Source organism: Hemiscyllium ocellatum, chromosome 2 (assembly GCF_020745735.1).
Source record: "Hemiscyllium ocellatum isolate sHemOce1 chromosome 2, sHemOce1.pat.X.cur, whole genome shotgun sequence".
Taxonomy (NCBI): Eukaryota; Metazoa; Chordata; class Chondrichthyes; order Orectolobiformes; family Hemiscylliidae; genus Hemiscyllium; species Hemiscyllium ocellatum.
In genome coordinates, this window is record NC_083402.1 from 2,513,706 (window position 1) to 2,539,755 (window position 26,050).

Sequence of the window (26,050 nt, forward strand, 5' to 3'; positions counted from 1 at the left end):
CACTTCCCACTGAGGGGGGAGGGACAGCCCGTGCCATCAATGCTGCGTTTGACCAAATGTGACAACAAGGAGCCTGAGCAAAACTGGAATCAGTGGGTGTCACGGGGCAAACTCTCTTGTTATTGTGGTTCTGTTTGCCGAGCTGGGAATTTGTGTTGCAGACGTTTTGTCCCCTGTCTAGGTGACATCCTCAGTGCTTGGGAGCCTCCTGTGAAGCGCTTCTGTGATGTTTCCTCCGGCATTTGTAGTGGTTTGTCTCTGCCACTTCCGGTTGTCAGTTCCAGCTGTCCGCTGCAGTGGCCGGTATATTGGGTCCAGGTCGATATGCTTATTGATTGAATCTGTGGATGAGTGCCATGCCTCTAGGAATTCCCTGGCTGTTCTCTGTTTGGCTTGTCCTATAATAGTAGTGTTGTCCCAGTCGAATTCATGTTGTTTGTCATCTCTGTGTGTGGCTACTAAGGATAGCTGGTCGTGTCGTTTCGTGGCTAGTTGGTGTTCATGGATGCGGATCGTTAGCTGTCTTCCTGTTTGTCCTATGTAGTGTTTTGTGCAGTCCTTGCATGGGATTTTGTACATTACGTTGGTTTTGCTCATGCTGGGTATCGGGTCCTTCGTCCTGGTGAGTTGTTGTCTGAGAGTGGCTGTTGGTTTGTGTGCTGTTATGAGTCCTAGTGGTCGCAGTAGTCTGGCTGTCAGTTCAGAAATGTTCCTGATGTATGGTAGTGTGGCTAGTCCTTTGGGTTGTGGCATGTCCTCGTTCCGTTGTCTTTCCCTGAGGCATCTGTTGATGAAATTGCGCGGGTATCCATTTTTGGTGAATACCTTGTATAGGTGTTCTTCTTCCTCTTTTTGCAGTTCTGGTGTACTGCAGTGTGTTGTGGCCCTTTTGAATAGTGTCTTGATGTAACTTATTTTGTGTGTGTTGGGGTGGTTGCTTTCGTAGTTCAGGACTTGGTCTGTGTGTGTGGCTTTCCTGTATACCTTTGTGGTGAATTCTCCGTTAGAGAAACTACTGGACCTGTGCCTCACGACACACTTCACATTCAACAACCAAATATATGAACAAATCAACGGCACACCCATGGGCTCACCCATCTCGGGACTCATAGCAGAAGCGATAATGCAAAGGTTAGAACAAACAGTCTTACCGCAAATTCAACCCAAACTCTGGGTCAGATATGTGGACGACACCTTTATAATCATGAAAAACACAGAAATAGAGAACACACACTGGATCATCAACGCCACACTCACAGGAATCCGATTCACGAGAGAGGAAGAAAAGGACAACCAGCTCCCATTCCTAGACGTGATAGTACAAAGAACACCGAACGGAGGATTCAGCACAAAGCCACACACACGGACCCTGCAAGTTCCCCTCCGAGCCCCTCACCATCCTGACTCAAAAATATATCCCGTTCCTTCAGTGTCACTGGGTCAGAATCCTGGAATTCCCTCCCTCAGGGCATTGTGTATCAATCCACTTCACTTGGACTGCAGCGGGTCAGGAAGGCAGCTCACCCCCACCTTCTCAAAGGGCAACTAGGGACGGGCAGTAAGTACTGGCCTAGCCAGCATCGCCCCCATCTCATGGATTAATCTCAAACACAAAATGGAGCAGCTGGGAGATCAACGAGGTATTTAAAGGAGATTGTGAGCTGTGAGACTAGTGTGGAATTCCAACAGGAGAACTATGAGGAAAAGCTGTTGTCAGACAAGTGACAGTGAAAGTTCAAAGTGGGGAGAGCATTAATTGAGCCTGAAGAATGTGTAGAGGGAATGGGAAATAAAGAATTCAAGACTGAAGAGAATCCAAGAGCAAAGAGACCTGGGGGTGTAGGTGCACAACTGGTCGAAGTGGTTGGACGGGTCAGGATAATAACCTCAGCTCCATCAGGAGGTGAACTCAAGTGGAACAACAGCAGGTACCACAGGTCTGCAACAACAAGGACAGGAAACGCTGGAGAAACTCAGCAGCTCTCGCAGTATCTGTGGGGCGGGGAGAGAGAGCGAGAGAGAGGGAGAGTTAATGTTTTGAGTCCGGTGGTCTGCCATTACAAACTAAAAATTCGGCCAAAGCTGCACAATTTCTCCAGCGATTTCTGTTTTTGTTTGTAACAGCAGATTATGATTTGTCTGTGTCAGACTCCTGTAGAACATGATGTGGTACCGTATACCATTACTGTTTCCCATAACCCCCACACCACACCGCCCCCCCCGCCCCCCCAACACACACACACACACACACACACACCTATACACCCCAGCCCTTTGCCTATACTCAGGACTGTCTCCTAGCTGCCTTTTAACTGGACATCCTTTCCCTGTGCCTTACCCTCGCCCCTCTCCCTTACCTGTGCCTCTATCTGCTCCATGTGCTGGCGTTCCCCTCTCTCTGAGCAGATCTCTCCCACACTGTCTGTTTGGCTCTAGGCGTTCTTCACTCTGTTTGCTGACGAGAGCCGGTCTCCACCCGAACTGGAATACAACAACATGCTGCTGTACTTCGCTGCTCACCGTGAGCCAACCCAGGGATTCCACCGGTCACTCAGTCTGGCTGCAGGAACTATCCTCACCTGGAATCCAGAGCCAGACTCCACCACACTCTGGGTGAGCACTGTCCCTGTCCTGGGACACTGTAGAGGAAGCTTTACTCGGTATCTAAACCCATGCTGTCCCTGTCCCTGGGTGTGTTTGATGGGGGGACAGTGTAGAGGGAGCTTTACTCTGTATCTAACCCCGTGCTATCCCTGTCCTGGGAGTGTTTGATAGGGGACAGTGTAGAGGGAGCCTTACTCTGTATCTAACCCTGTGCTGTCCCTGTCCTGGGAGTGTTTGATGGGGGGACAGTGTAGAGGGAGCTTTACTCTGTATCGAACCCCGTGCTGTCCCTTTCCCTGGGAGTGTTTGATGGGGAACAGTGTAGAGAGAGCTTTACTTTCAGTTTAAAAGAGTAGAGACCAATTTAACGACAATCCATTTCTAATCTTGTGATCCAGTCTGAACCGTATATTGATCGGCAGTCTGTCAGGGAGTGTCCGAGTGTTCTTGATGCCCCTCCTGATGAAGCTGAGATGGTGCCAATATACGCACTGTTTCAGATCCTGACCCATGGGGCTGCTAAGACTGAGGACACGCATCGCCATAGCAACAAGTATGAAACAGAACAGCTTTACTGCAAGGTAGGTAACATGACAGAGCTACAGGCTTCACTCTGTAGCAAGGAGTTACCGGTCACTCACTACAGGTCATTCTCACTGAACCCTGTGATTGGTCACTGAGTCCAGTGATTGGACACTGAACCCTGCGATTGCTCACTAAACCTCTTGATTGGTCACTGAACGCTGTGATTGGTCACTGAAGCCTGAGATTGGTCACTAAACCTCTTGATTGGTCACTGAGTCCAGTGATTGGTCACTGAACCCTGCGATTGGTCACTAAACCTCTTGATTGATCACTGAACGCTGTGATTGGTCACTGGACCCTGTGATTGGTCACTGAACGCTGTGATTGGTCACTGAGTCCTGTGATTGGTCACTGAACCCTGCGATTGGTCACTAAACCTCTTGATTGGTCACTGAACGCTATGATTGGTCACTAAACCCTGTGATTGGTCATTGAACACTGTGATTGGTCACTAAACCCTATGATTGGTCACTGAGTCCTGAGATTGGTCATTGAACCCTGTGATTGGTCACTGAGTCCAGTGATTGGTCACTGAGTCCTGTGATTGATCACTAAATGCACAGATCATTGAAGGGGGCAGGACAGATGGAGACAGCAGGGAATAAACCACACAGTGTCCTCAGCTTTATTAACAGGGGCAGAGAGTACAAGAGTGAGGAGGTGATGGGGAACTTGTACAAGACCCTGTTTGACCCCAGCTGGAGGATTGGGGATAGTTATGGGGGCTACGTTATAGGGAAGATGTGAGTGTATTGGAGAGAGTGTGGGGGTGGTTTACAAAGATGGTTCCATTCTAATAAAGAAGGTCCGTTCCTGGTGAAAGGAGCAAGAATGAGAACACATATGAGGAAAGGCTGAGAGACTTGGGTCTGTTCTCTTTGGAGAGAAGAAGGCTAAGGGGGATTTGATAGAGACATACAAGATGATCAGAGGATTAGATCGGGTAGACAGTGAGAGTCTTTTTCCTAGGATGATGACGTCAGCTTGTACGAGTCGGCATAACTACAAATTGCGGGGTGATAGATTTCAGACAGATGTCAGAGGCAGGTTCTTTACTCAGAGAGTGGTAAGGGGGTGGAATGCCCTGCCTGCCAATGTAGTTAACTCAGCGACATGAGGGAGATTTAAACAATCCTTGGATAAGCACATGGATGAGGATGGGATAGTGTAGGGGGACGAGCTGAGATTAGTTCACAGGTTGGCACAGCATCGAGGGCCGAAGGGCCTGTTCTGCGCTGGATTGTTCTGTGTTCTATGAAAGTGATCTGCCGAAGGAGCAAACATGCTGTGAAAAACAAACACTTTTTCTTCAGCAGTTAGTTAGGGTTGGAGTGTACTGCCTGGAAATGTGTTAGTGACAGGTCTGACTGAGTCAGTCACTCACCTACTGGAGAGTTATTTGGATGGAAGTGATGTGCAAACAGGGGATAGCAGGAGCCTGGCACTGCGTAATGATGGCTGCAAATGTGTTGCTGGTCAAAGCACAGCAGGTTAGGCAGCATCTCAGGAATAGAGAATTCGACGTTTCGAGCATAAGCCCTTCATCAGGAGGGCTTACTCGAAGATTTTTTACTTTTTTACTGCGTAATGATGCTCATTTAACACTTTGTGGCCTGAAGGGCCTCTATCTGTACCACAGGCGACTGTGACTGTGAGTCCTGTTGTTGGTCAGTGGGTCAGACAGAGATTGGTGATGCCTATAAAATGTAAAAGATTAACGTGGAATCAGGAATATGACATTGAGATAGGGGATTGGTCGTGGCTGTATTGGAGGGTGTGCCTGGAGTAACGGGCGGAATGGCTGACTGCTGCTGCTAGTTTTTTTGGGGAGTGCCAGTGTTTGTCAGCTCACTGGGTGTTGTCGTGTGCCATGGCCTGTCCTCCCTGAGTAGACACACTGGCGTACCCAGCCATGGTCAGCTCACCAAATCCCAGCAGATAACAGGGTCCCCTTACATTTGCTGATTGTGATGTTCTCTGTCATTCCCAAACAAACCCTCACTCTGACCCTCTCTTTTCTCTTGCAGCATTTAACTCAGGTGTACAATGACTTGGGTTCAAAGAACTTTGAAGCTGTTCCGTTTCAGATTTTACTGAGGCATCCGTTCATCATGGACCTGATACAGAATCCTCTCAAATTTACCCTGCCTGTAAGGAGGGACCTTTGTCTTGCTCATTGTCATTGTCTCTCTCTCTCTCTCTCTCTCTCTCTCTGACACCCCCACCTCTCCCTTTTCTCTCCCTCTTGCTCATTCTCCCTTTCTCTATCCATCTGCCTGCCTCTCTCTCACTGTCTTTCTCTCCCTCTGCCTCTGTCTGTCTCTCTCTGTCTACACCTCCCTCTGTGTATTTCACTCTCACTCTCACTCTCACTCTCACTCTCTCTCTCTCCCTATCTATGTCTGTCGCATTCTCCCCTCCTCCCTCTGCGTGGCGCGTGTCTGTGTGTGTGTCTGTCTGTGGGGGTGGGGATGTCTGTGGGGATGTGCGTGTCTGTCTGTGGGTGTGTGTGTCTATGTATCTGTCTATGGGGGGTGTGTGTCTCATTCTCCCCCTCTCTCTGTCCCTGTCAGAGAGTTAGAGAGATCTGTAGCTGAGCCCATCAGATCTGTGCAAGTCAAAAACAACCTCCTAACCATTTTAATCCCATTGCCCAGCACATGGCACACTGAATACTTTGGCATCCCGAGTCTACATCGCAATCCTTCCTCAATGTGAGGGCAGGTTTCCAGGTTATATCACCCTCTGGGTGAAAATGTTTTTCCCCACATCTCCTTTAAACCCCTTGCCCCTTACTGTAAATCAAAGGCCCACACTCCCCCCCCCCCCCCCCCCCCCCCCCCCACACACACACCCCAACACCCTGGTCAGTCTCCCTCTGTCCCCTCTCCCAGTGCTATCACACCCTGGTCAATCTCCCTCTGCCCCCTCTCCCCGTGCTATCACACCCTGGTCAGTCTCCCTCTGTCCCCTCTCCCAGTGCTATCACACCCTGGTCAGTCTCCCTCTGTCCCCTCTCCCAGTGCTATCACACCCTGGTCAGTCTCCCTCTGTCCCCTCTCCCAGTGCTATCACACCCTGGTCAGGCTCCCTCTGTCCCCTCTCCCAGTGCTATCACACCCTGGTCACTCTCCCTCTGTCCCCTCTCCCAGTGCTATCACACCCTGGTCAGTCTCCCTCTGTCCCCTCTCCCAGTGCTATCACACCCTGGTCAGTCTCCCTCTGTCCCCTCTCCCAGTGCTATCACACCCTGGTCAGTCTCCCTCTGTACCCTTTACTGTCACATCCCCCTCTACAATGTGGATCCCAGAACTGTACACAATACCTTAGCTGTGGTCTGATCATCATTTTAGACAGTTCCAGCGTAACCTCCCTGCTCTTAATCTCTATGCCTCGGCTCATAAAAGCAAGAATCCATATGCTTTCTTAACCATCTATCCACCTGCCCTGACACCTTAAATGATTGGTGGACATGCCCAAGGTCCCTCTGATCCTCAGTGCTTCCCAGAGAGTTACCATTCCCTTGCCCTGTTTGTCCTGTCCAAGTACCCCACCTCACACTTATCCAGATTGAATTCCATTTGCTGTTGATTAGTGCATCTGACCAGTCAGTCTATACACTCCTGTAATTTGAGGCTATCTGCTTCACTATTCACCAATGTTTGTACCATCTGCTCACGTACTGATCAAGCCTCCTACATTCAAGTCGAAATCATTTATATAAACCATAGCAAGGGCCCTGTCACTGACCCCTGTGGGTCCCCATTGGACACAGACAGCCAATCACACAAACACCAATGAGCCATCTCCCTGTCCTTCCTACCCCTCAGACAATTCTGGGTCCAGGGTCGAGAGAGTGATGCTGGAAAAGCACAGCAGGTCAGGCAGCATCCGAGGAGCAGGAGAATCGATGTTTAGGGCTTAAGCCCTTCATCAGGATGCTTGATCCAGTTTGCTAAATTCCTTTGGGTCCCACAGCTTTGCTGTCAGTCTCCCATATGGGGCATGATCAAAAGCCTTGCTAAAGTTCAAGGTGACTACACTGCCCTCATCGACACACCTGGTCACCTCTTTGCAAAATTCAATCGACTTGGTTGGAAACAAAAGCAGAGATTTCTGGAGTATCTGCGCAGACCTGATCACATCTGTGGTGAGAGATCCAGAGCAGTGACCCTTCTTCAGACTTGACATCTCCTCAACAAAACCGTGTTGACTGTTCTTGATTAAATACTGCATTTCCAAATGCAGATTATCCTGTCCCTCAGAATTGCTTCCAATGATTTTCCCCAGCACCGAGTTTACACTGCACGGCCTGTATTTTCCTGGTATACCCTTGCTCCTTCTTGATTTCAGATTTCAAATTTCTAACAGTGTGGAAACAGGCCCTTCGGCCCAACAAGTCTACACCAACCCGCCGAAGAGTAACCCACCCAGACCCATTCTCCCCCTGACTAATGCACCTAACACTCTGGCCAATTCACCTGACCCGCACATCTTTGGATTGTGGGAGGAAACCGGAGCACCTGGAGGAAACCCACACAGACACAGGGTAACCACATTGTCTGACTGTCCTCGAGTCTTCCAGCCTCTCTCCTGTAGCCGGAGAGGAATTGAAAATTATTGCCTGTTCCCCTACTATTTCCTCCCTTCCCTTACTGAACACCCTGGGATATAATTCACCCAGATCTGGAGATTTATTTACTTGTCAGCCTGCTAGACCACTCAGAACCTCCTCTCTGTCCCTGCTAATTCCTTTAATTGTATCACAGACCTTCTCCCTGATTTCTATACTCATATCATCTCACTCACTCGTGAACACTGACACAAAGGATTCATTTAGAGCCGGACCCAAATCTTAAAGCTGCATGCACAAAGTATGCTGTAGTCCTTATTGGCCCCTATTCTTTCCCTCATTATCCCCTCTTCCTGCTGTACTTATAAAATAACTTAGGATTTTCCTATATTTTACATCTCACTATCCTTTCATGAACCCTTTTTGCTCTCCTAATTTCCTTTTTCCTCTAATACACTCGGTCTCTCTCTCTCTCTCTCTCTCTCTCCCTGCCTCTCTCTCTCTCTCTCTCCCTGCCTCTCTCTCTCTCTCTCTCCCTGTCTCTCAGTTTCTTTCCTATCTCTTTCTCTCTCAGTCTCTTTCCTGTCTCTCTCTCTCTCTCTCTCTCTCTCTCTCTCCACCCCTCTCTCTCTCCAGCTCTCTCTCTCACACACGTTTGTGTCTAGTCTCCCTTATGTCCATGGGACACTGTCATCAGCTTTTTATTTGAGGTTCTTTGCCTCTCCCTCTCTCTCACCCATTTCCTTTATGTATTCTGAATCGCAGGTAAAATTGGGATGAGGATGGGATGATGGTTTGGGGAGGTGCGGACTCGGGTGAAGTGATCACAAGGTATCCAGCCTCTGACCAGCTCTTTCTGACTTGTCTGCTACGATCTGATCAGATTTATCCCTCACCCCACAATCCCACCCCCAAGTTGACTTGGTGATGCTCAACACCAAGGAGGTCAAAGGGCAATGGCTGTATCCTGTCTTGCTGAAGATGATTTGGAGATGGACAAAGTTAAAGATCACACAGACTCAGGTTATAGTCCAACAGGTCCATGTGGAAGTGCTAGTTCTGAAAGCTAGTGTAATAGAGCCATAGAGATGTACAACATGGAAACAGACCCTTCGGCCCAACCTGTCCATGCTAAACAGATATCCCAACCCAATCTAGTCCCACCTGCTAGCACCCGGCCCATATCCCTCCAAACCCTTCCTATTCACATACCCATCCAGATGCCTCTTAAATGTTGTAATTGTACCAGCCTCCACCACACCCTCTGGCAGCTCATTCCATACACGTACCACCCTCTGTGTGAAAAAGTTGCCCCTCAGGTCTCTTTTATATCTTTTCCCTCTCACCCTAAACCTATGCCCTCTAGTTCTGGACTCCCCCACCCCAGGGAAAAGACTTTGCCTATTTATCCTATCCATGCCCCTCATAATTTTGTAAACCTCTATAAGGTCACCCCTCAGCCTCCGACGCTCCAGGGAAAACAGCCCCAGCCTGTTCAGCCTCTCCCTGTAGCTCAGATCCTCCAACCCTGGCAACATCCTTGTAAATCTTTTCTGAATCCTTTCAAGTTTCACAACATCTTTCCGATAGGAAGGAGACCAGAATTGCACACAATATTCCAACAGTGACCTAACCAATGTCCTGTACAGCCGCAACATGACCACCCAACTCCTGTACTCAATACTCTGACCAATAAAGGAAAGCATACCAAACGCCTTCTTCACTATCCTATCTACCTGTGACTCTAATTTCAAGGAACTATGAACCTGCACTCCAAGGTCTCTTTGTTCAGCAACACTCCCCAGGACTTTACCATTAAGTGTATACGTCCTGCTAAGATTTGCTTTCCCAAAATGCAGCACCTCACATTTATCTGAATTAAACTCCATCTGCCACTTCTCAGCCCATTGGCCCATCTGGTCCAGATCCTGTTGTAATCTGAGGTAACCCTCTTCGCTGTCCACTACACCTCCAATTTTGGTGTCATCTGCAAACTTACTAACTGTACCTCTTATGCTCACATCCAAGTCATTTATGTAAATGACAAAAAGTAGAGGACCCAGCACCGATCCTTGTGGCACTCCACTGGTCACAGGCCTCCAGTCTGAAAAACAACCCTCCCCCACCACCCTCTGTCTTCTACCTTGGAGCCAGTTCTGTATCCAAATGGCTAGTTCTCCCTGTATTCCATGAGATCTAACCTTGCTAATCAGTCTCCCATGGGGAACCTTGTCGAATGCCTTACTGAAGTCCATGTAGATCACATCTACTGCTCTGCCCTCATCAATCCTCTTTGTTACTTCTTCAAAAAACTCAATCGTTTGTGAGACATGATTTCCCACCCATGCTTCCTGTTGAACTTTGCTAAAAATGGTCATAGCCTGGTAGTTTCATGGTGCAAATGTTACTTGCCACTTGTCAGCCCAAGCCTAAACATTTTCCAGATCTTTTGAGTATGGACTGTTTCAGTGTCTGAGGAGTTGTGAACGGGGCTGAATGCTGGGTAATCATTGGGGAACATCCCCCACTTCTGACCTTATGGTGGAGGGAAGGTCATTGATGAAGCAGCTGAAGGTGGTTGGGTCTAGGACACTACCCTGAGGGGCTCCTGCAGAGATGTCCTGGACCGGAGATGGCTGACCCTCCAACAACCACAACCACCTTCAAATGTGCAATGACTTAACCAGCAGAGAGCTTTTCCTTTGATAAGCCACTTCCCCGAACCCAGTGCTTCCACATTCCCTCACATTCGCTTTCCTGTCTTGATCTGCAGTGTGTATTGTGTCTGTTTCTTGGTGCAGGATTTCAAGCCCATTTTGCAGAGGAAGCCAGCAGAAAGTGAAGCAATTGCAAGCAGCTCCCCTGAACTTTCAGTGGAAACATCTTCAAACACACCAACAGAGGAGACAGGCGCAAGCCGACGGAGACTCGCCAAATCGTGAAAGTTGTTTGTAAATGGCAATTATCATGGGCTCAGATGTGGATGTCATTCAGTAACTGGAATAAAACCACAGCGAATTCCATCTTCCAGAACTCATTCCTTTAACAAAAGCAAAATCCCGCAGATGCTGTTGATCTGAAACAAGCCCAGAGAATGTCAGTTAAAAATCACACAACACCAGGTCATAGTCCAACAGGTTTATTTGGAAGCACACCTGGTGAAGGAGCGTCACTCTGAAAGCTAGTGCTTCCAAATAAAGCTGTTGGACTATACCCTGGTGTTGTGTGATTTTTAACTTTGTCCACCCCAGTCCAACAACGGCACCTCCACATCAGGAGAATGTCAGCACATAGTTTTATATCCACTCATCGTTTGTGCACGATGACTGGCCCAGTATTTATTCCCCGTCCCTAGTTGCCCCTTGAGAAGGTGGGGGTGAGCTGCCTTCCTGACCCGCTGCAGTCCATGTGCTGTAGGGTGACCCACAATGTCCCTGAGGGAGGGAATTCCAGGATTCTGACCCAGTGACACTGAAGGAACGGTGATATATTTCCAAGTCAGGATGGGGAGGGGCTTGGAGGGGAACTTGCAGGGGGTGGGGTTCCCATGTACCTGCTGCCCTTGTCCTTCTAGATGGAAGTGGGGGTGGGTTTGGAAGGTGCTGTCACAGGATCTTTGGTGAATTTGTGCAGGGCATCTTGTAGACAGTACACACTGCTGTTACTGAGGGTCGGTGGGGGGAGGGAGGGGATGGTACACACTGCTGTTACTGAGTGTGGGTGGGGGGAGGGAGGGGATGGTGCACACTGCTGTTACTGAGTGTGGGTGGGGGAGGGAGGGGATGGTACACACTGCTGTTACTGAGTGTCGGTGGGGGGAGGGAGGGGATGGTACACACTGCTGTTACTGAGTGTGGGTGGGGGGAGGGAGGGGATGGTACACGCTGCTGTTACTGAGGGTCGGTGGGGGAAGGAGGGGATGGTACACACTGCTGTTACTGAGTGTGGGTGGGGGGAGGGAGGGGATGGTACACACTGCTGTTACTGAGTGTCGGTGGGGGAAGGAGGGGATGGTACACACTCCTGTTACTGAGTGTGGGTGGGGGGAGGGAGGGGGTGGTACACACTGCTGTTACTGAGCGTCGGTGGGGGGAGGGAGGGCATGGTACACACTGCTGTTACTGAGGGTCGGTGGGGGGGAGGGAGGGGACGGTACACACTGCTGTTATTGAGTGTGGGTGGGGGAGGGAGGGGACGGTACACACTGCTGTTACTGAGTGTCGGTGGGGGGAGGGAGGGGATGGTACACACTGCTGTTACTGAGTGTCGGTGGTGGGAGGGAGGGGATGGTACACACTGCTGTTACTGAGTGTCGGTGGGGGGAGGGAGGGGATGGTACACACTGCTGTTACTGAGTGTCGGTGGGGGGAGGGAGGGGATGGTACACACTGCTGTTACTGAGTGTCGGTGGTGGGAGGGAGGGGATGGTACACACTGCTGTTACTGAGTGTCGGTGGGGGGAGGGAGGGGAGATTGTGGGTGAGGTACCAATCATGTGGCTGCTTTGTCCCGGATGGTGTCAAGCTTCTTGAGGACAGGCTTTGGAGAGTCAGGAGGTGAGTTTCTCATCACAATATTCCGAACCTCTGATCTGCTCTTGTAGCCACTATGTTCCTGTGGCAAGTCCTGGTCAGTTTCTGGTTAATGATAACCCCCCCCCCCCCCCCAGGATGTTGCTAGTGGGGGATTCAGTGATGGTAATGCCATTGACTGTCAGGGGCTGGTGGTTAGATTGTCTCTTGTTGGTGATGGTCATTGCCTGGTATGTGTGTGGTGCGAATGTTACTTGCCACGTGTCAGCCCAAGCCTGGATATTGTCCAGATCTTGTTGTATGTGAACACGGCCTGTTTCAGTGCCTGAGGAGTTGTAAATGGTGCTGAACATTGTGCAATCATTGGGGACCATCCCCCACTTTTTCTTGGGATACAAGTTCATAGCTCCATGGAACTGGAGCCATAGAAAGACAGGGTGGTGAGGAAGGCTTTCAGCATGCTTCGCTTTCATTGGTCAGAGCATTGAGTGGAGGGATTGGAATTAGATTAGATTAGATTAGACTTACAGTGTGGAAACAGGCCCTTCGGCCCAACAAGTCCACACCGACCCGCCGAAGCGCAACCCACCCATACCCCTACATTAACCCCTTACCGAACACTACGGGCAATTTAGCTTGGCCAATTCACCTGACCCGCACATCTTTGGACTGTGGGAGGAAACCGGAGCACCCGGAGGAAACCCACGCAGACACGGGGAGAATGTGCAAACTCCACACAGTCAGTCGCCTGAGTCGGGAATTGAACCCGGGTCTACAGGCGCTGTGAGGCAGCAGTGCTAACCACTGTGCCACCGTGCCGCCGAATGTTTTATTGCAACTGTATAAGATGTTGGTGAGGCCACACTTGGAGAACCGCACACAGTTCTGGTTACCCTGTTATAGAAAGGATATTGTTAAACTAGGAAGAGTGCAGAAAATTTATTAGGATGTTGCCTGGACTGGAAGGTTTGAGTTATAAGGAGAGGTTCAATAGGCTGGAACTTTGTGTCCTGGAGTGTAGGAGACTGAGGGGTGGTCTTATTGGGGTCTATAGAACCATGAGAGGCATAGATAATGTAGCTAGCTAACAGCTTTACCCCCGGGTAGGGGAGTCTAAAACAAGACGGTACAGGTTTACAGTGACAGGGAAAGATACAAAAGGAGAAAGTGAGGCCTGCAGATGCTGGAGATCAGAGCTGAAAATGTGTTGCTGGAAAAGCACAGCAGGTCAGGCAGCATCCAAGGAGCAGGAGAATCGACGTTTCGGGCATAAGCCCTTCTTCAGGAATGAGGAGAGTGTGCCAAGCAGGCTAAGATAAAAGGTAGGGAGGAGGGACTTGGGGGAGGGGCATTGGAAATGCGATAGGTGGAAGGAGGTCAAGGTGAGGGCGATAGGTCGGAGTGGGGTGGGGGCGGAGAGGTCAGGAAGCGGATTGCAGGTTAGGAGGGCGGTGCTGAGTTCGAGGGTTGGGACTGAGACAAGGTGGGGGGAGGGGAAATGAGGAAACTGGAGAAATCTGAGTTCATCCCTTGTGGTTGGAGGGTTCCTAGGCAGAAGATGAGGCGCTCCTCCTCCAGCCGTCGTGTTGTTATGTTCTGGCGATGGAGGAGTCCAAGGACCTGCATGTCCTCGGTGGAGTGGGAGGGGGAGTTAAAGTGTTGAGCCACGGGGTGGTTGGGTTGGTTGGTCCGGGTGTCCCAGAGGTGTTCTCTGAAGCGTTCCGCAAGTAAGCGGCCCGTCTCCCCAATATAGAGGAGGCCACATCGGGTGCAGCGGATGCAATAGATGATGTGTGTGGAGGTACAGGTGAACTTGTGGCGGATATGGAAGGATCCCTTCGGGCCTTGGAGGGAAGTGAGGGAGGAGGTGTGGGCGCAAGTTTTACATTTCCTGCGGTTGCAGGGGAAGGTGCCGGGAGTGGAGGTTGGATTGGTGGGGGGTGTGGACCTGACGAGGGAGTCACGAAGGGAGTGGTCTTTGCGGAACACTGATAGGGGAGGGGAGGGAAATATATCCCTGGTGGTGGGGTCCGTTTGGAGGTGGCGGAAATGACAGCGGATGATACGCTGTATACGGAGGTTGGTGGGGTGGTAGGTGAGAACCAGTGGGGTTCTGCCTTGGTAGCGATTGGAGGGGCGGGGTTCAAGGGCGGAGGAGCGGGAAGTGGAGGAGATGCGGTGGAGGGCATCGTCGATCACGTCTGGGGGGAGTCTGCGGTCCTTGAAGAAGGAGGCCATCCGGGCTGTTCGGTATTGGAACTCGTCCTCCTGAGACATTTACTATAAACCGACCAACTCCCACAGCTACCTAGACTGCACCTCCCCCCACCCTGCCCCCTGTAAAAACGCCATCCCATATTCCCAATTCCCTTGTCTCCACAGCATCTGCTCCCAGGAGGACCAGTTCCAATACCGAACAACCCAGATGGCCTCCTTCTTCAAAGGACCTTATCACCCTCACCTTAACCTCCTTCCACCCATTGCATTTCCAACGCCCCTCCCCCAAGTCTCTCCTCCCTACCTTTTATCTCATTCCTGAAGAAGGGCTTATGCCCAAAACGTCGAATCTCCTGCTCCTTGGATGCTGCCTGACATGCTGCGCTTTTCCAGCAACACATTTTCAGCTCTGATCTCCAGCATCTGTAGTCCTCACTTTCTCCTAGAAGGTCTATAATACAATCCCAATAAGTTGATCATCCCTTTCTTATTTCTCAGTTCCACCCAAATAACTTCCCTGGATGTATTTCCAGGAATATCCTCCCTCAGCACAGCTGTAATGCTATCCCTTATCAAAAACACCACTCCCCCTCCCCTCTTGCCTCCCTTTCTATCCTTCCTGTAGCATTTGTATCCTGGAACATTCAGCTGCCAGTCCTGCCCATCCCTGAGCCATGTTTCTGTAATTGCTATGATATCCCAGTCCCATGTTCCTAACCATGCCCTGAGTTCATCTGCCTTCCCTGTTAGGCCCCTTGCAGTGAAATAAATGCAGTTTAATTTATTAGTCCTACCTTGTCCCTGCCTGCCCTGACTGTTTGACTCACTTCTGTTCTCAGTTGTACCCGTCTCAGATCGATCTCTTTCCTCACTATCTCCCTGGGTCCCACCTCCCCACCTTACTAGTTTAAATCCTCCCAAGCAGTTCTAGCAAATTTCCCTGCCTGTATATTAGTCCCCTTCCAATTTAGGATCAATCCGTCCTTCTTGTACAGGTCACTTCTACCCCAAAAGAGGTTCCAAAGATCCAAAAATGTGAATCCTTCTCCCATACACCAGCTCCTCGGCCATACATTCATCTGCTCTATCCTCCTATTCCTGCCCTCACTAGCTCGTAGCACTGGGAGTAATCCAGATATTACTACCCATGAGGACCTCCTTTTTAAATTCCTGCCTAACTCTCTGTAATCTCCCTTCAGAGTCTCAACCTTTTCCCTTCCAATGTCGTTGGTTCCAATGTGGACAATGACCTCCTACTGGCCCCTCTCCCCCGTGAGAACATTCTGCACCCTCTCTGAGACACCCTTGATCCTGGCACCAGGGAAACAACACACCATTCTGCTTTTTCTCTGCTGGCCACAGAAACATCTGTCTGTACCTCTGACTACAGAATCCCCTAACACAATTGATCTCTTGGAAGCCGACGTATCCCTTGTTGCATTAGAGCCAGTCTCAATACCAGAAACGTGGCTGTTCGTGCTACGTTCCCCTGAGAATCCTTGGCTGCAGGGATGGTGCAGGAGGGAGGGTTTCAGGTACTTGGATAATTAGGGCTCGTTCTGGGGAAAGTGGGACCTCTACAAACAGGATGGTCTTCACTTGGACCAGAGGGGTACTAATATCATGGGTGGGAATTTTCTGGTGCTATTCGGGTGGGTTTAAACTAGCTCAGCAGGGGATGGGAATCGGAGGTGTAGTTGCAGTGCGCAGGAGGATGAGAGTAGGGGGGACAGGGACAGGATTCACTGTGACAGGAATGTGCTGACAGACAGCAAACTGGTTTGAAGTGTGTCTACTTCAACGCCAGAAGTATCTGAAATAAAGTAGGTGAGCTTCCAGCATGGTACCTGGGACTTCAATGTCGTAGCCATTTCGGAGACATGGATAGAGCAGGGTGAGGAATGGATGTTGCAGGTTCCAGGGTTTAGATCTTTCATTAAGAATATGCAAGGCGGTAAAAGAGGGGGAGGCGTGGCTTTGTTAATCAGGGTTAGTATAACGGTGGCTGAGAGAACATTTGATAAGGAATCATCTACTGAGGTAGTGTGGGCTGAGGTTAGAAACAGGAGGAGAGGTCACACTGCTTGGAGTTTTTGATAGGCCTCTGCAGAGTTCCAGGGAGGTGGAAGAGAGGATTAGCAAAATGATTCTGGGTAGGAGTGAAAGGAACAGGGTGGTCATTATGGGGGACTTTAACTTCCCCAACATTGACTGGAAACACTATAATTCCAGTACGTCGGATGGATCAGTTTTTGTCCAATGTGTACAGGAGGGTTTCCTGACACAGTATGTCAAAGGGCCGACAAGAGGGGAGGCCACACTGGATCTGGTGCTTGGTAATGAACCAGGCCAGGTGTTTGATTTAGTTGTAAGTTAGCTCTTTGGAGAGAGTGACCATAATTCAATTTCGTTTAGTTTAGCGATGGAAAGGGATAGGTACATGCCGCAGGTCAAGAATTATAGATGGGGGAAGGGCAATTATAATGTAATTAGGCAGGAATTAGGAAGCTTAGACTGGGGGAGCAAAATGTAGGGGATGGGGACAATGGGAATGTGGAGCTGGTTTAAGGAACAGATATTGTGTGTCCTTGATAGGTATGTCCCTGTCAGGCAGGGAGGAAGTGATAAGGGAAGGGAACCGTGGTTTACTACAGAAATTACATCTCTTGTTACGAAGAAGAAGGAGGTTTATGTGTTGATGAGGCAAGATAGTTCAGGTGAGGCGATGGAGAGTTACAGATCAGCTCGGAAGGATTAAAGAGAGAGTTAAGAAGAGCAAAGAGAGGACACGAGCAATCTTTATCAAATAGAATAAAGGAGATCCCCAATAAAGGAGAAAGCAGCTTTCTGTGAGGATACTTTAGAGAACAGCTTCCTGTCAGAGATACTGTACAGGCAGCAGCTTTCTGTCAGAGATACTGTAGAGAACAGCCTCCTGTCAGAGATTCTGTACAGACAGCAGCTTTCTGTGAGAGATACTGTAGAGAACAGCTTCCTGTCAGAGATACTGTACAGGCAGCAGCTTTCTGTGAAAGACACTGTAGAGAACAGCTTTCTGTCAGGGATACTGAAGAAGCAGCAGCTTTCTGTCAGAGATACTGTACAGTCAACAACTTCCTGTCAGAGATACTGTACAGAGAGCAGCTTTCTGTCAAGGATACTGTACAGAGAACAGCTTTCTGTGAGAGATACTGTACAGAGATCGGCTTCCTCACAGAGATACTGTACAGGCAGCAGCTTTCTGTGAGAGATACTGTACAGAGAACAGCTTTCTGTCAGATGTTGTACAGAGAACAGCTTTCTGTGAGGGATACTGTACAGAGAACAGCTTTCTGTCAGAGATACTGTACAGGCAGCAGCTTTCTGTGAAGGATACTGTACAGAGAACAGCTTCCTGTCAGAGACACTGTACAGTCAACAGCTTCCTGTCAGAGATACTGTACAGAGAGCAGCTTTCTGTCAAGGATACTGTACAGAGAACAGCTTTCGCTCAGAGATACTGTACAGGCAGCAGCTTTCTGTGAGGGATACTGTACAGAGAACAGCTTTCTGTCAGAGATACTGTACAGGCAGCAGCTTTCTGTGAGGGATACTGTACAGAGAAGAGCTTTCTGTCAGAGATTCTGTACAGGCAGCAGCTTTCTGTGAGGGATACAGTACAGAGAACAGCTTTCTGTCAGATGTTGTACAGAGAACAGCTTTCTGTGAGGGATACTGTACAGAGAACAGCTTTCTGTCAGAGATACTGTACAGGCAGCAGCTTTCTGTGAGAGATACTTTAGAGAACAGCTTTCTGTGAGAGATACTGTACAGAGATCGGCTTCCTCACAGAGATGCTGTACAGACAGTAGCTTTCTGTGAAAGATACTGTAGAGAACAGCTTCCTGTCAGAGATACTGTACAGACAGCAGCTTTCTGTCAGAGATACTGTAGAGAACAGCTTTCTGTCAGAGATACTGTACAGACAGTAGCTTTCTGTGAAAGATACTGTAGAGAACAGCTTCCTGTCAGAGATACTGTACAGACAGCAGCTTTCTGTCAGAGATACTGTAGAGAACAGCTTTCTGTCAGAGATACTGTACAGGCAGCAGCTTTCTGTGAAAGATACTGTACAGAGAACAGCTTTCTGTCAGAGATTTTGTACAGAGAGCAGCTTTCTGTGAGAGATTCTGTAGAGAACAGCTTTCTGTCAGAGATACTGTACAGGCAGCAGCTTTCTGTGAGGGATACTGTACAGAGAACAGCTTTCTGTCAGAGATACTGTACAGGCAGCAGCTTTCTGTGAGGGATACTGTACAGAGAACAGCTTTCTGTGAGAGATACTGTAGAGAACAGCTTTCTGTCAGAGATACTGTACAGGCAGCAGCTTTCTGTGAGAGATACTGTAGAGAACAGCTTTCTGTCAGGGATACTGTACAAGGAGCAGCTTTCTGTCAGAGATACTGTAGAGAACAGCTTCCTGTCAGAGACACTGTACAGTCAACAGCTTCCTGTCAGAGATACTGTACAGAGAGCAGCTTTCTGTCAGAGATACTGTACAGAGAGCAGCTTTCTGTGAGAGATACTGTACAGAGATCGGCTTCCTCACAGAGATGCTGTACAGACAGTAGCTTTCTGTGAGAGATACTGTAGAGAACAGCTTTCTGTCAGAGATACTGTACAGAGCGCAGCTTTCTGTGAGAGATACTGTAGAGAACAGCTTCCTGTCAGAGATACTGTACAGACGGCAGCTTTCTGTCGGAGATACTGTACAGAGCGCAGCTTTCTGTGAGAGATACTGTAGAGAACAGCTTCCTGTCAGAGATACTGTACAGACAGCAGCTTTCTGTGAGGGTTACTGTACAGAGAACTGCTTTCTGTGAGAGATACTGTAGAGAGCAGCTTTCTGTCAGAGATACTGTACAGAGAACAGCTTTCTGTGAGAGATACTGTACAGAGATCGGCTTCCTCACAGAGATACTGTACAGGCAGCAGCTTTCTGTGAGGGATACTGTACAGAGAACAGCTTTCTGTCAGAGACACTGTACAGGCAGCAGCTTTCTGTGAGGGTTACTGTACAGAGAGCAGCTTTCTGTCAGAGATACTGTACAGAGAACAGCTTTCTGTGAGAGATACTGTAGAGAACAGCTTCCTGTCAGAGATACTGTACAGGCAGCAGCTTTCTGTGAGGGATACTGTACAGAGAACAGCTTTCTGTCAGAGATACTGTACAGAGAACAGCTTTCTGTGAGGGACACTGTACAGAGAACAGCTTTCTGTCAGAGATACTGTACAGGCAGCAGCTTTCTGTCAAGGATACTGTACAGAGAACAGCTTTCTGTCAGAGATACTGCACAGGCAGCAGCTTTCTGTGAGGGATACTGTACAGAGAACAGCTTTCTGTCAGAGACTCTGTACAGGCAGCAGCTTTCTGTCAAGGATACTGTACAGAGAACAGCTTTCTGTCAGAGATACTGTACAGGCAGCAGCTTTCTGTCAAGGATACTGTACAGAGAACAGCTTTCTGTGAGAGATACTGTACAGGCAGCAGCTTTCTGTGAGGGTTACTGTACAGAGAACAGCTTTCTGTGAGAGATACTGTAGAGAGCAGCTTTCTGTCAGAGATACTGTACAGAGAACAGCTTTCTGTGAGAGATACTGTACAGAGATCGGCTTCCTCACAGAGATACTGTACAGGCAGCAGCTTTCTGTGAGAGATACTGTACAGAGAACAGCTTTCTGTCAGGGATACTGTACAAGCAGCAGCTTTCTGTCAGAGATACTGTAGAGAACAGCTTCCTGTCGGGGATACTGTACAGACAGCAGCTTTCTGTGAGAGATACTGTAGAGAACAGCTTTCTGTCAGAGATACTGTACAGGCAGCAGCTTTCTGTGAGGGATACTGTACAGAGAACAGCTTTCTGTCAGAGATACTGTACAGGCAGCAGCTTTCTGTGAGGGATACTGTACAGAGAACAGCTTTCTGTGAGAGATAGTGTACAGGCAGCAGCTTTCTGTCAGAGATACTGTACAGAGAACAGCTTTCTGTGAGGGATACTGTACAGAGAACAGTTTTCTGTCAGAGACTCTGTACAGGCAGCAGCTTTCTGTCAAGGATACTGTACAGAGAACAGCTTTCTGTCAGAGATACTGTACAGGCAGCAGCTTTCTGTGAGGGATACTGTACAGAGAACAGCTTTCTGTCAGAGATACTGTACAGGCAGCAGCTTTCTGTGAGGGTTACTGTACAGAGAACAGCTTTCTGTGAGAGATACTGTACAGAGAACAGCTTTCTGTCAGAGATACTGTACAGAGAACAGCTTTCTGTGAGAGATACTGTATAGAGATCGGCTTCCTCACAGAGATACTATACAGGCAGCAGCTTTCTGTGAGAGATACTGTACAGAGAACAGCTTTCTGTCAGGGATACTGTACAAGCAGCAGCTTTCTGTCAGAGATACTGTAGAGAACAGCCTCCTGTCAGAGATACTGTACAGACAGCAGCTTTCTGTGAGAGATACTGTAGAGAACAGCTTTCTGTCAGAGATACTGTACAGGCAGCAGCTTTCTGTGAGGGATACTGTACAGAGAACAGCTTTCGGTGAGCGATACTGTACAGAGAGCAGCTTTCTGTGAAAGATTCTGTAGAGAACAGCTTCCTGTCAGAGATACTGTACAGACAGCAGCTTTCTGTCAGAGATACTGTACAGAGAACAGCTTTCTGTCAGAGATACTGTACAGGCAGCAGCTTTCTGTGAGGGATACTGTACAGAGAACAGCTTTCTGTCAGAGATACTGTACAGGCAGCAGCTTTCTGTGAGGGATACTGTACAGAGAACAGCTTTCTGTCAGAGATACTGTACAGGCAGCAGCTTTCTGTCAGAGATACTGTACAGAGAACAGCTTTCTGTGAGAGATACTGTAGAGAACAGCTTCCTGTCAGAGATACTGTACAGAGAGCAGCTTTCTGTGAGAGATACTGTAGAGAACAGCTTTCTGTGAGAGATACTGTACAGACAGCAGCTTTCTGTCAGAGATACTGTAGAGAACAGCTTTCTGTGAGAGATACTGTAGAGAACAGCTTTCTGTCAAGGATAGTGTACAGAGAGCAGCTTTCTGTGAGAGATACTGGACAGAGAACAGCTTTCTGTCAAGGATACTGTACAGAGAGCAGCTTTCTGTGAGAGATACTGTAGAGAACAGCTTTCTGTCAAGGAAACTGTACAGAGAGCAGCTTTCTGTGAGAGATACTGTAGAGAACAGCTTTCTGTGAGAGATACTGTAGAGAACAGCTTTCTGTGAGAGATACTGTACAGAGAGCAGCTTTCTGTGAGAGATACTGCAGAGAACAGCTTTCTGTGAGAGATACTGTACAGACAGCAGCTTTCTGTGAGAGATACTGTAGAGAACAGCTTTCTGTGAGAGATACTGTACAGGCAGCAGCTTTCTGTGAGAGATACTGTACAGAGAACAGCTTTCTGTCAGGGATACTGTACAAGGAGCAGCTTTCTGTGAGAGATGCTGTAGAGAACAGCTTCCTGTCAGAGACACTGTACAATCAACAGCTTTCTGTCAGAGATACTGTAGAGAACAGCAGCTTTCTGTGAGAGATACTGTACAGAGCGCAGCTTTCTGTGAGAGACACTGTAGAGAACAGCTTCCTGTCAGAGATACTGTACAGACAGCAGCTTTCTGTCAGAGATACTGTACAGGCAGCAGCTTTCTGTGAGGGATACTGTACAGAGAACAGCTTTCTGTCAGAGATACTGTACAGGGAACAGCTTTCTGTGAGGGACACTGTACAGAGAACAGCTTTCTGTCAGAGACTCTGTACAGGCAGCAGCTTTCTGTCAAGGATACTGTACAGAGAACAGCTTTCTGTCAGAGATACTGCACAGGCAGCAGCTTTCTGTGAGGGATACTGTACAGAGAACAGCTTTCTGTGAGAGATACTGTACAGGCAGCAGCTTTCTGAGAGGGTTACTGTACAGAGAACAGCTTTCTGTGAGAGATACTGTAGAGAGCAGCTTTCTGTCAGAGATACTATACAGAGAACAGCTTTCTGTGAGAGATACTGTACAGAGATCGGCTTCCTCACAGAGATACTGTACAGGCAGCAGCTTTCTGTGAGAGATACTGTACAGAGATCGGCTTCCTCACAGAGATGCTGTACAGAGAGTAGCTTTCTGTGAGAGATACTGTAGAGAACAGCTTCCTGTCAGAGATACTGTACAGACAGCAGCTTTCTGTCAGAGATACTGTACAGAGCGCAGCTTTCTGTGAGAGATACTGTAGAGAACAGCTTCCTGTCAGAGATACTGTACAGACAGCAGCTTTCTGTCAGAGATACTGTACAGGCAGCAGCTTTCTGTGAGGGATACTGTACAGAGAACAGCTTTCTGTCAGAGATACTGTACAGAGAACAGCTTTCTGTGAGGGACACTGTACAGAGAACAGCTTTCTGTCAGAGTCTCTGTACAGGCAGCAGCTTTCTGTCAGAGATACTGTACAGAGAACAGCTTTCTGTCAGAGATACTGCACAGGCAGCAGCTTTCTTTGAGGGATACTGTACAGAGAACAGCTTTCTGTCAGAGACTCTGTACAGGCAGCAGCTTTCTGTCAAGGATACTGTACAGAGAACAGCTTTCTGTCAGAGATACTGTACAGGCAGCAGCTTTCTGTGAGGGATACTGTACAGAGAACAGCTTTCTGTCAGAGATACTGTACAGGCAGCAGCTTTCTGTGAGGGTTACTGTACAGAGAACAGCTTTCTGTGAGAGATACTGTACAGAGAACAGCTTTCTGTCAGAGATACTGTACAGAGAACAGCTTTCTGTGAGAGATACTGTACAGAGATCGGCTTCCTCACAGAGATACTATACAGGCAGCAGCTTTCTGTGAGAGATACTGTACAGAGAACAGCTTTCTGTCAGGGATACTGTACAAGCAGCAGCTTTCTGTCAGAGATACTGTAGAGAACAGCCTCCTGTCAGAGATACTGTACAGACAGCAGCTTTCTGTGAGAGATACTGTACAGAGAACAGCTTTCTGTCAGAGATACTGTACAGGCAGCAGCTTTCTGTGAGGGATACTGTACAGAGAACAGCTTTCTGTGAGGGATACTGTACAGAGAGCAGCTTTCTGTGAGAGATACTGTAAAGAACAGCTTTCTGTGAAAGATTCTGTAGAGAACAGCTTTCTGTCAGAGATACTGTACAGGCAGCAGCTTTCTGTGAGGGATACTGTACAGAGAACAGCTTTCTGTCAGAGATACTGTACAGGCAGCAGCTTTCTGTCAGAGATACTGTACAGAGAACAGCTTTCTGTGAGAGATACTGTAGAGAACAGCTTCCTGTCAGAGATACTGTACAGAGAGCAGCTTTCTGTGAGAGATACTGTAGAGAACAGCTTTCTGTGAGAGATACTGTACAGACAGCAGCTTTCTGTCAGAGATACTGTAGAGAACAGCTTTCTGTGAGAGATACTGTAGAGAACAGCTTTCTGTCAAGGATACTGTACAGAGAGCAGCTTTCTGTGAGAGATACTGGACAGAGAACAGCTTTCTGTCAAGGATACTGTACAGAGAGCAGCTTTCTGTGAGAGATACTGTAGAGAACAGCTTTCTGTGAGAGATACTGGACAGAGAACAGCTTTCTGTCAAGGATACTGTACAGAGAACAGCTTTCTGTGAGAGATACTGTAGAGAACAGCTTTCTGTGAGAGATACTGCAGAGAACAGCTTTCTGTGAGAGATACTGTACAGGCAGAAGCTTTCTGTCAGAGATACTGTAGAGATCAGCTTTCTGTGAGAGATACTGTACAGGCAGCAGCTTTCTGTGAGAGATACTGTACAGAGAACAGCTTTCTGTCAGAGATACTGTACAAGGAGCAGCTTTCTGTGAGAGATACTGTATAGAACAGCTTCCTGTCAGAGACACTGTACAATCAACAGCTTTCTGTCAGAGATACTGTAGAGAACAGCAGCTTTCTGTGAGAGATACTGTACAGAGAGCAGCTTTCTGTCAAGGATACTGTACAGAGAACAGCTTTCTGTCAGAGATACTGTAGAGAACAGCTTCCTGTCGGGGATACTGTACAGACAGCAGCTTTCTGTCAGAGATACTGTAGGGAACAGCTTTCTGTGAGAGATACTGTACAGAGATCGGCTTCCTCACAGAGATACTGTACAGACAGCAGCTTTCTGTCAGAGATACTGTACAGAGAGCAGCTTTCTGTCAGAGATACTGTACAGGCAGCAGCTTTCTGTGAGAGATACTGAAGAGAACAGCTTCCTGTCGGAGATACTGTAGAGAACAGCTTCCTGTCGGGGATACTGTACAGACAGCAGCTTTCTGTGAGAGATACTGTAGAGAATAGCTTTCTGTCAGAGATTCTGTACAGGCAGCAGCTTTCTGTGAGAGATACTGGACAGAGAACAGCTTTCTGTCAGAGATACTGTACAGAGAACAGCTTTCTGTCAGAGATTCTGTACAGAGAGCAGCTTTCTGTGAGAGATACTGTACAGAGATCGGCTTCCTCACAGAGATGCTGTACAGACAGTAGCTTTCTGTGAGAGATACTGTAGAGAACAGCTTCCTGTCAGAGATACTGTACAGACAGCAGCTTTCTGTCAGAGATACTGTACAGGCAGCAGCTTTCTGTGAGGGATACTGTACAGAGAACAGCTTTCTGTCAGAGACTCTGTACAGGCAGCAGCTTTCTGTGAAGGATACTGTACAGAGAACAGCTTTCTGTCAGAGATACTGCACAGGCAGCAGCTTTCTGTGTGGGATACTGTACAGAGAACAGCTTTCTGTCAGAGACTCTGTACAGGCAGCAGCATTCTGTCAAGGATACTGTACAGAGATCGGCTTCCTCACAGAGATACTGTACAGGCAGCAGCTTTCTGTGAGAGATACTGTAGAGAACAGCTTCCTGTCAGAGATACTATACAGACAGCAGCTTTCTGTCAGAGATACTGTACAGGCAGCAGCTTTCTGTGAGGGATACTGTACAGAGAACAGCTTTCTGTCAGAGATACTGTACAGGGAACAGCTTTCTGTGAGGGACACTGTACAGAGAACAGCTTTCTGTCAGAGACTCTGTACAGGCAGCAGCTTTCTGTCAAGGATACTGTACAGAGAACAGCTTTCTGTCAGAGATACTGCACAGGCAGCAGCTTTCTGTGAGGGATACTGTACAGAGAACAGCTTTCTGTGAGAGATACTGTACAGGCAGCAGCTTTCTGTGAGGGTTACTGTACAGAGAACAGCTTTCTGTGAGAGATACTGTAGAGAGCAGCTTTCTGTCAGAGATACTATACAGAGAACAGCTTTCTGTGAGAGATACTGTACAGAGATCGGCTTCCTCACAGAGATACTGTACAGGCAGCAGCTTTCTGTGAGAGATACTGTACAGAGATCGGCTTCCTCACAGAGATGCTGTACAGAGAGTAGCTTTCTGTGAGAGATACTGTAGAGAACAGCTTCCTGTCAGAGATACTGTACAGACAGCAGCTTTCTGTCAGAGATACTGTACAGAGCGCAGCTTTCTGTGAGAG

At 48.4% G+C, this 26,050-nt stretch overlaps 1 protein-coding gene across 1 annotated transcript in view; it reads left to right on the top strand.

The window, feature by feature from the left end:
- Nucleotides 1–10,704, top strand: part of spef2 (sperm flagellar 2) — a 244,563-nt gene extending 233,859 nt beyond the window's left edge. Inside the window, exons 35-38 of the mRNA XM_060847113.1 lie at nucleotides 2,437–2,613; nucleotides 3,003–3,185; nucleotides 5,217–5,339; nucleotides 10,564–10,704. Of these exons, the coding sequence (XP_060703096.1) occupies nucleotides 2,437–2,613; nucleotides 3,003–3,185; nucleotides 5,217–5,339; nucleotides 10,564–10,704 (624 nt within the window). The remainder of the gene's footprint in view (nucleotides 1–2,436; nucleotides 2,614–3,002; nucleotides 3,186–5,216; nucleotides 5,340–10,563) is intronic.
- The last annotated feature ends 15,346 nt before the right edge of the window (nucleotides 10,705–26,050 follow it).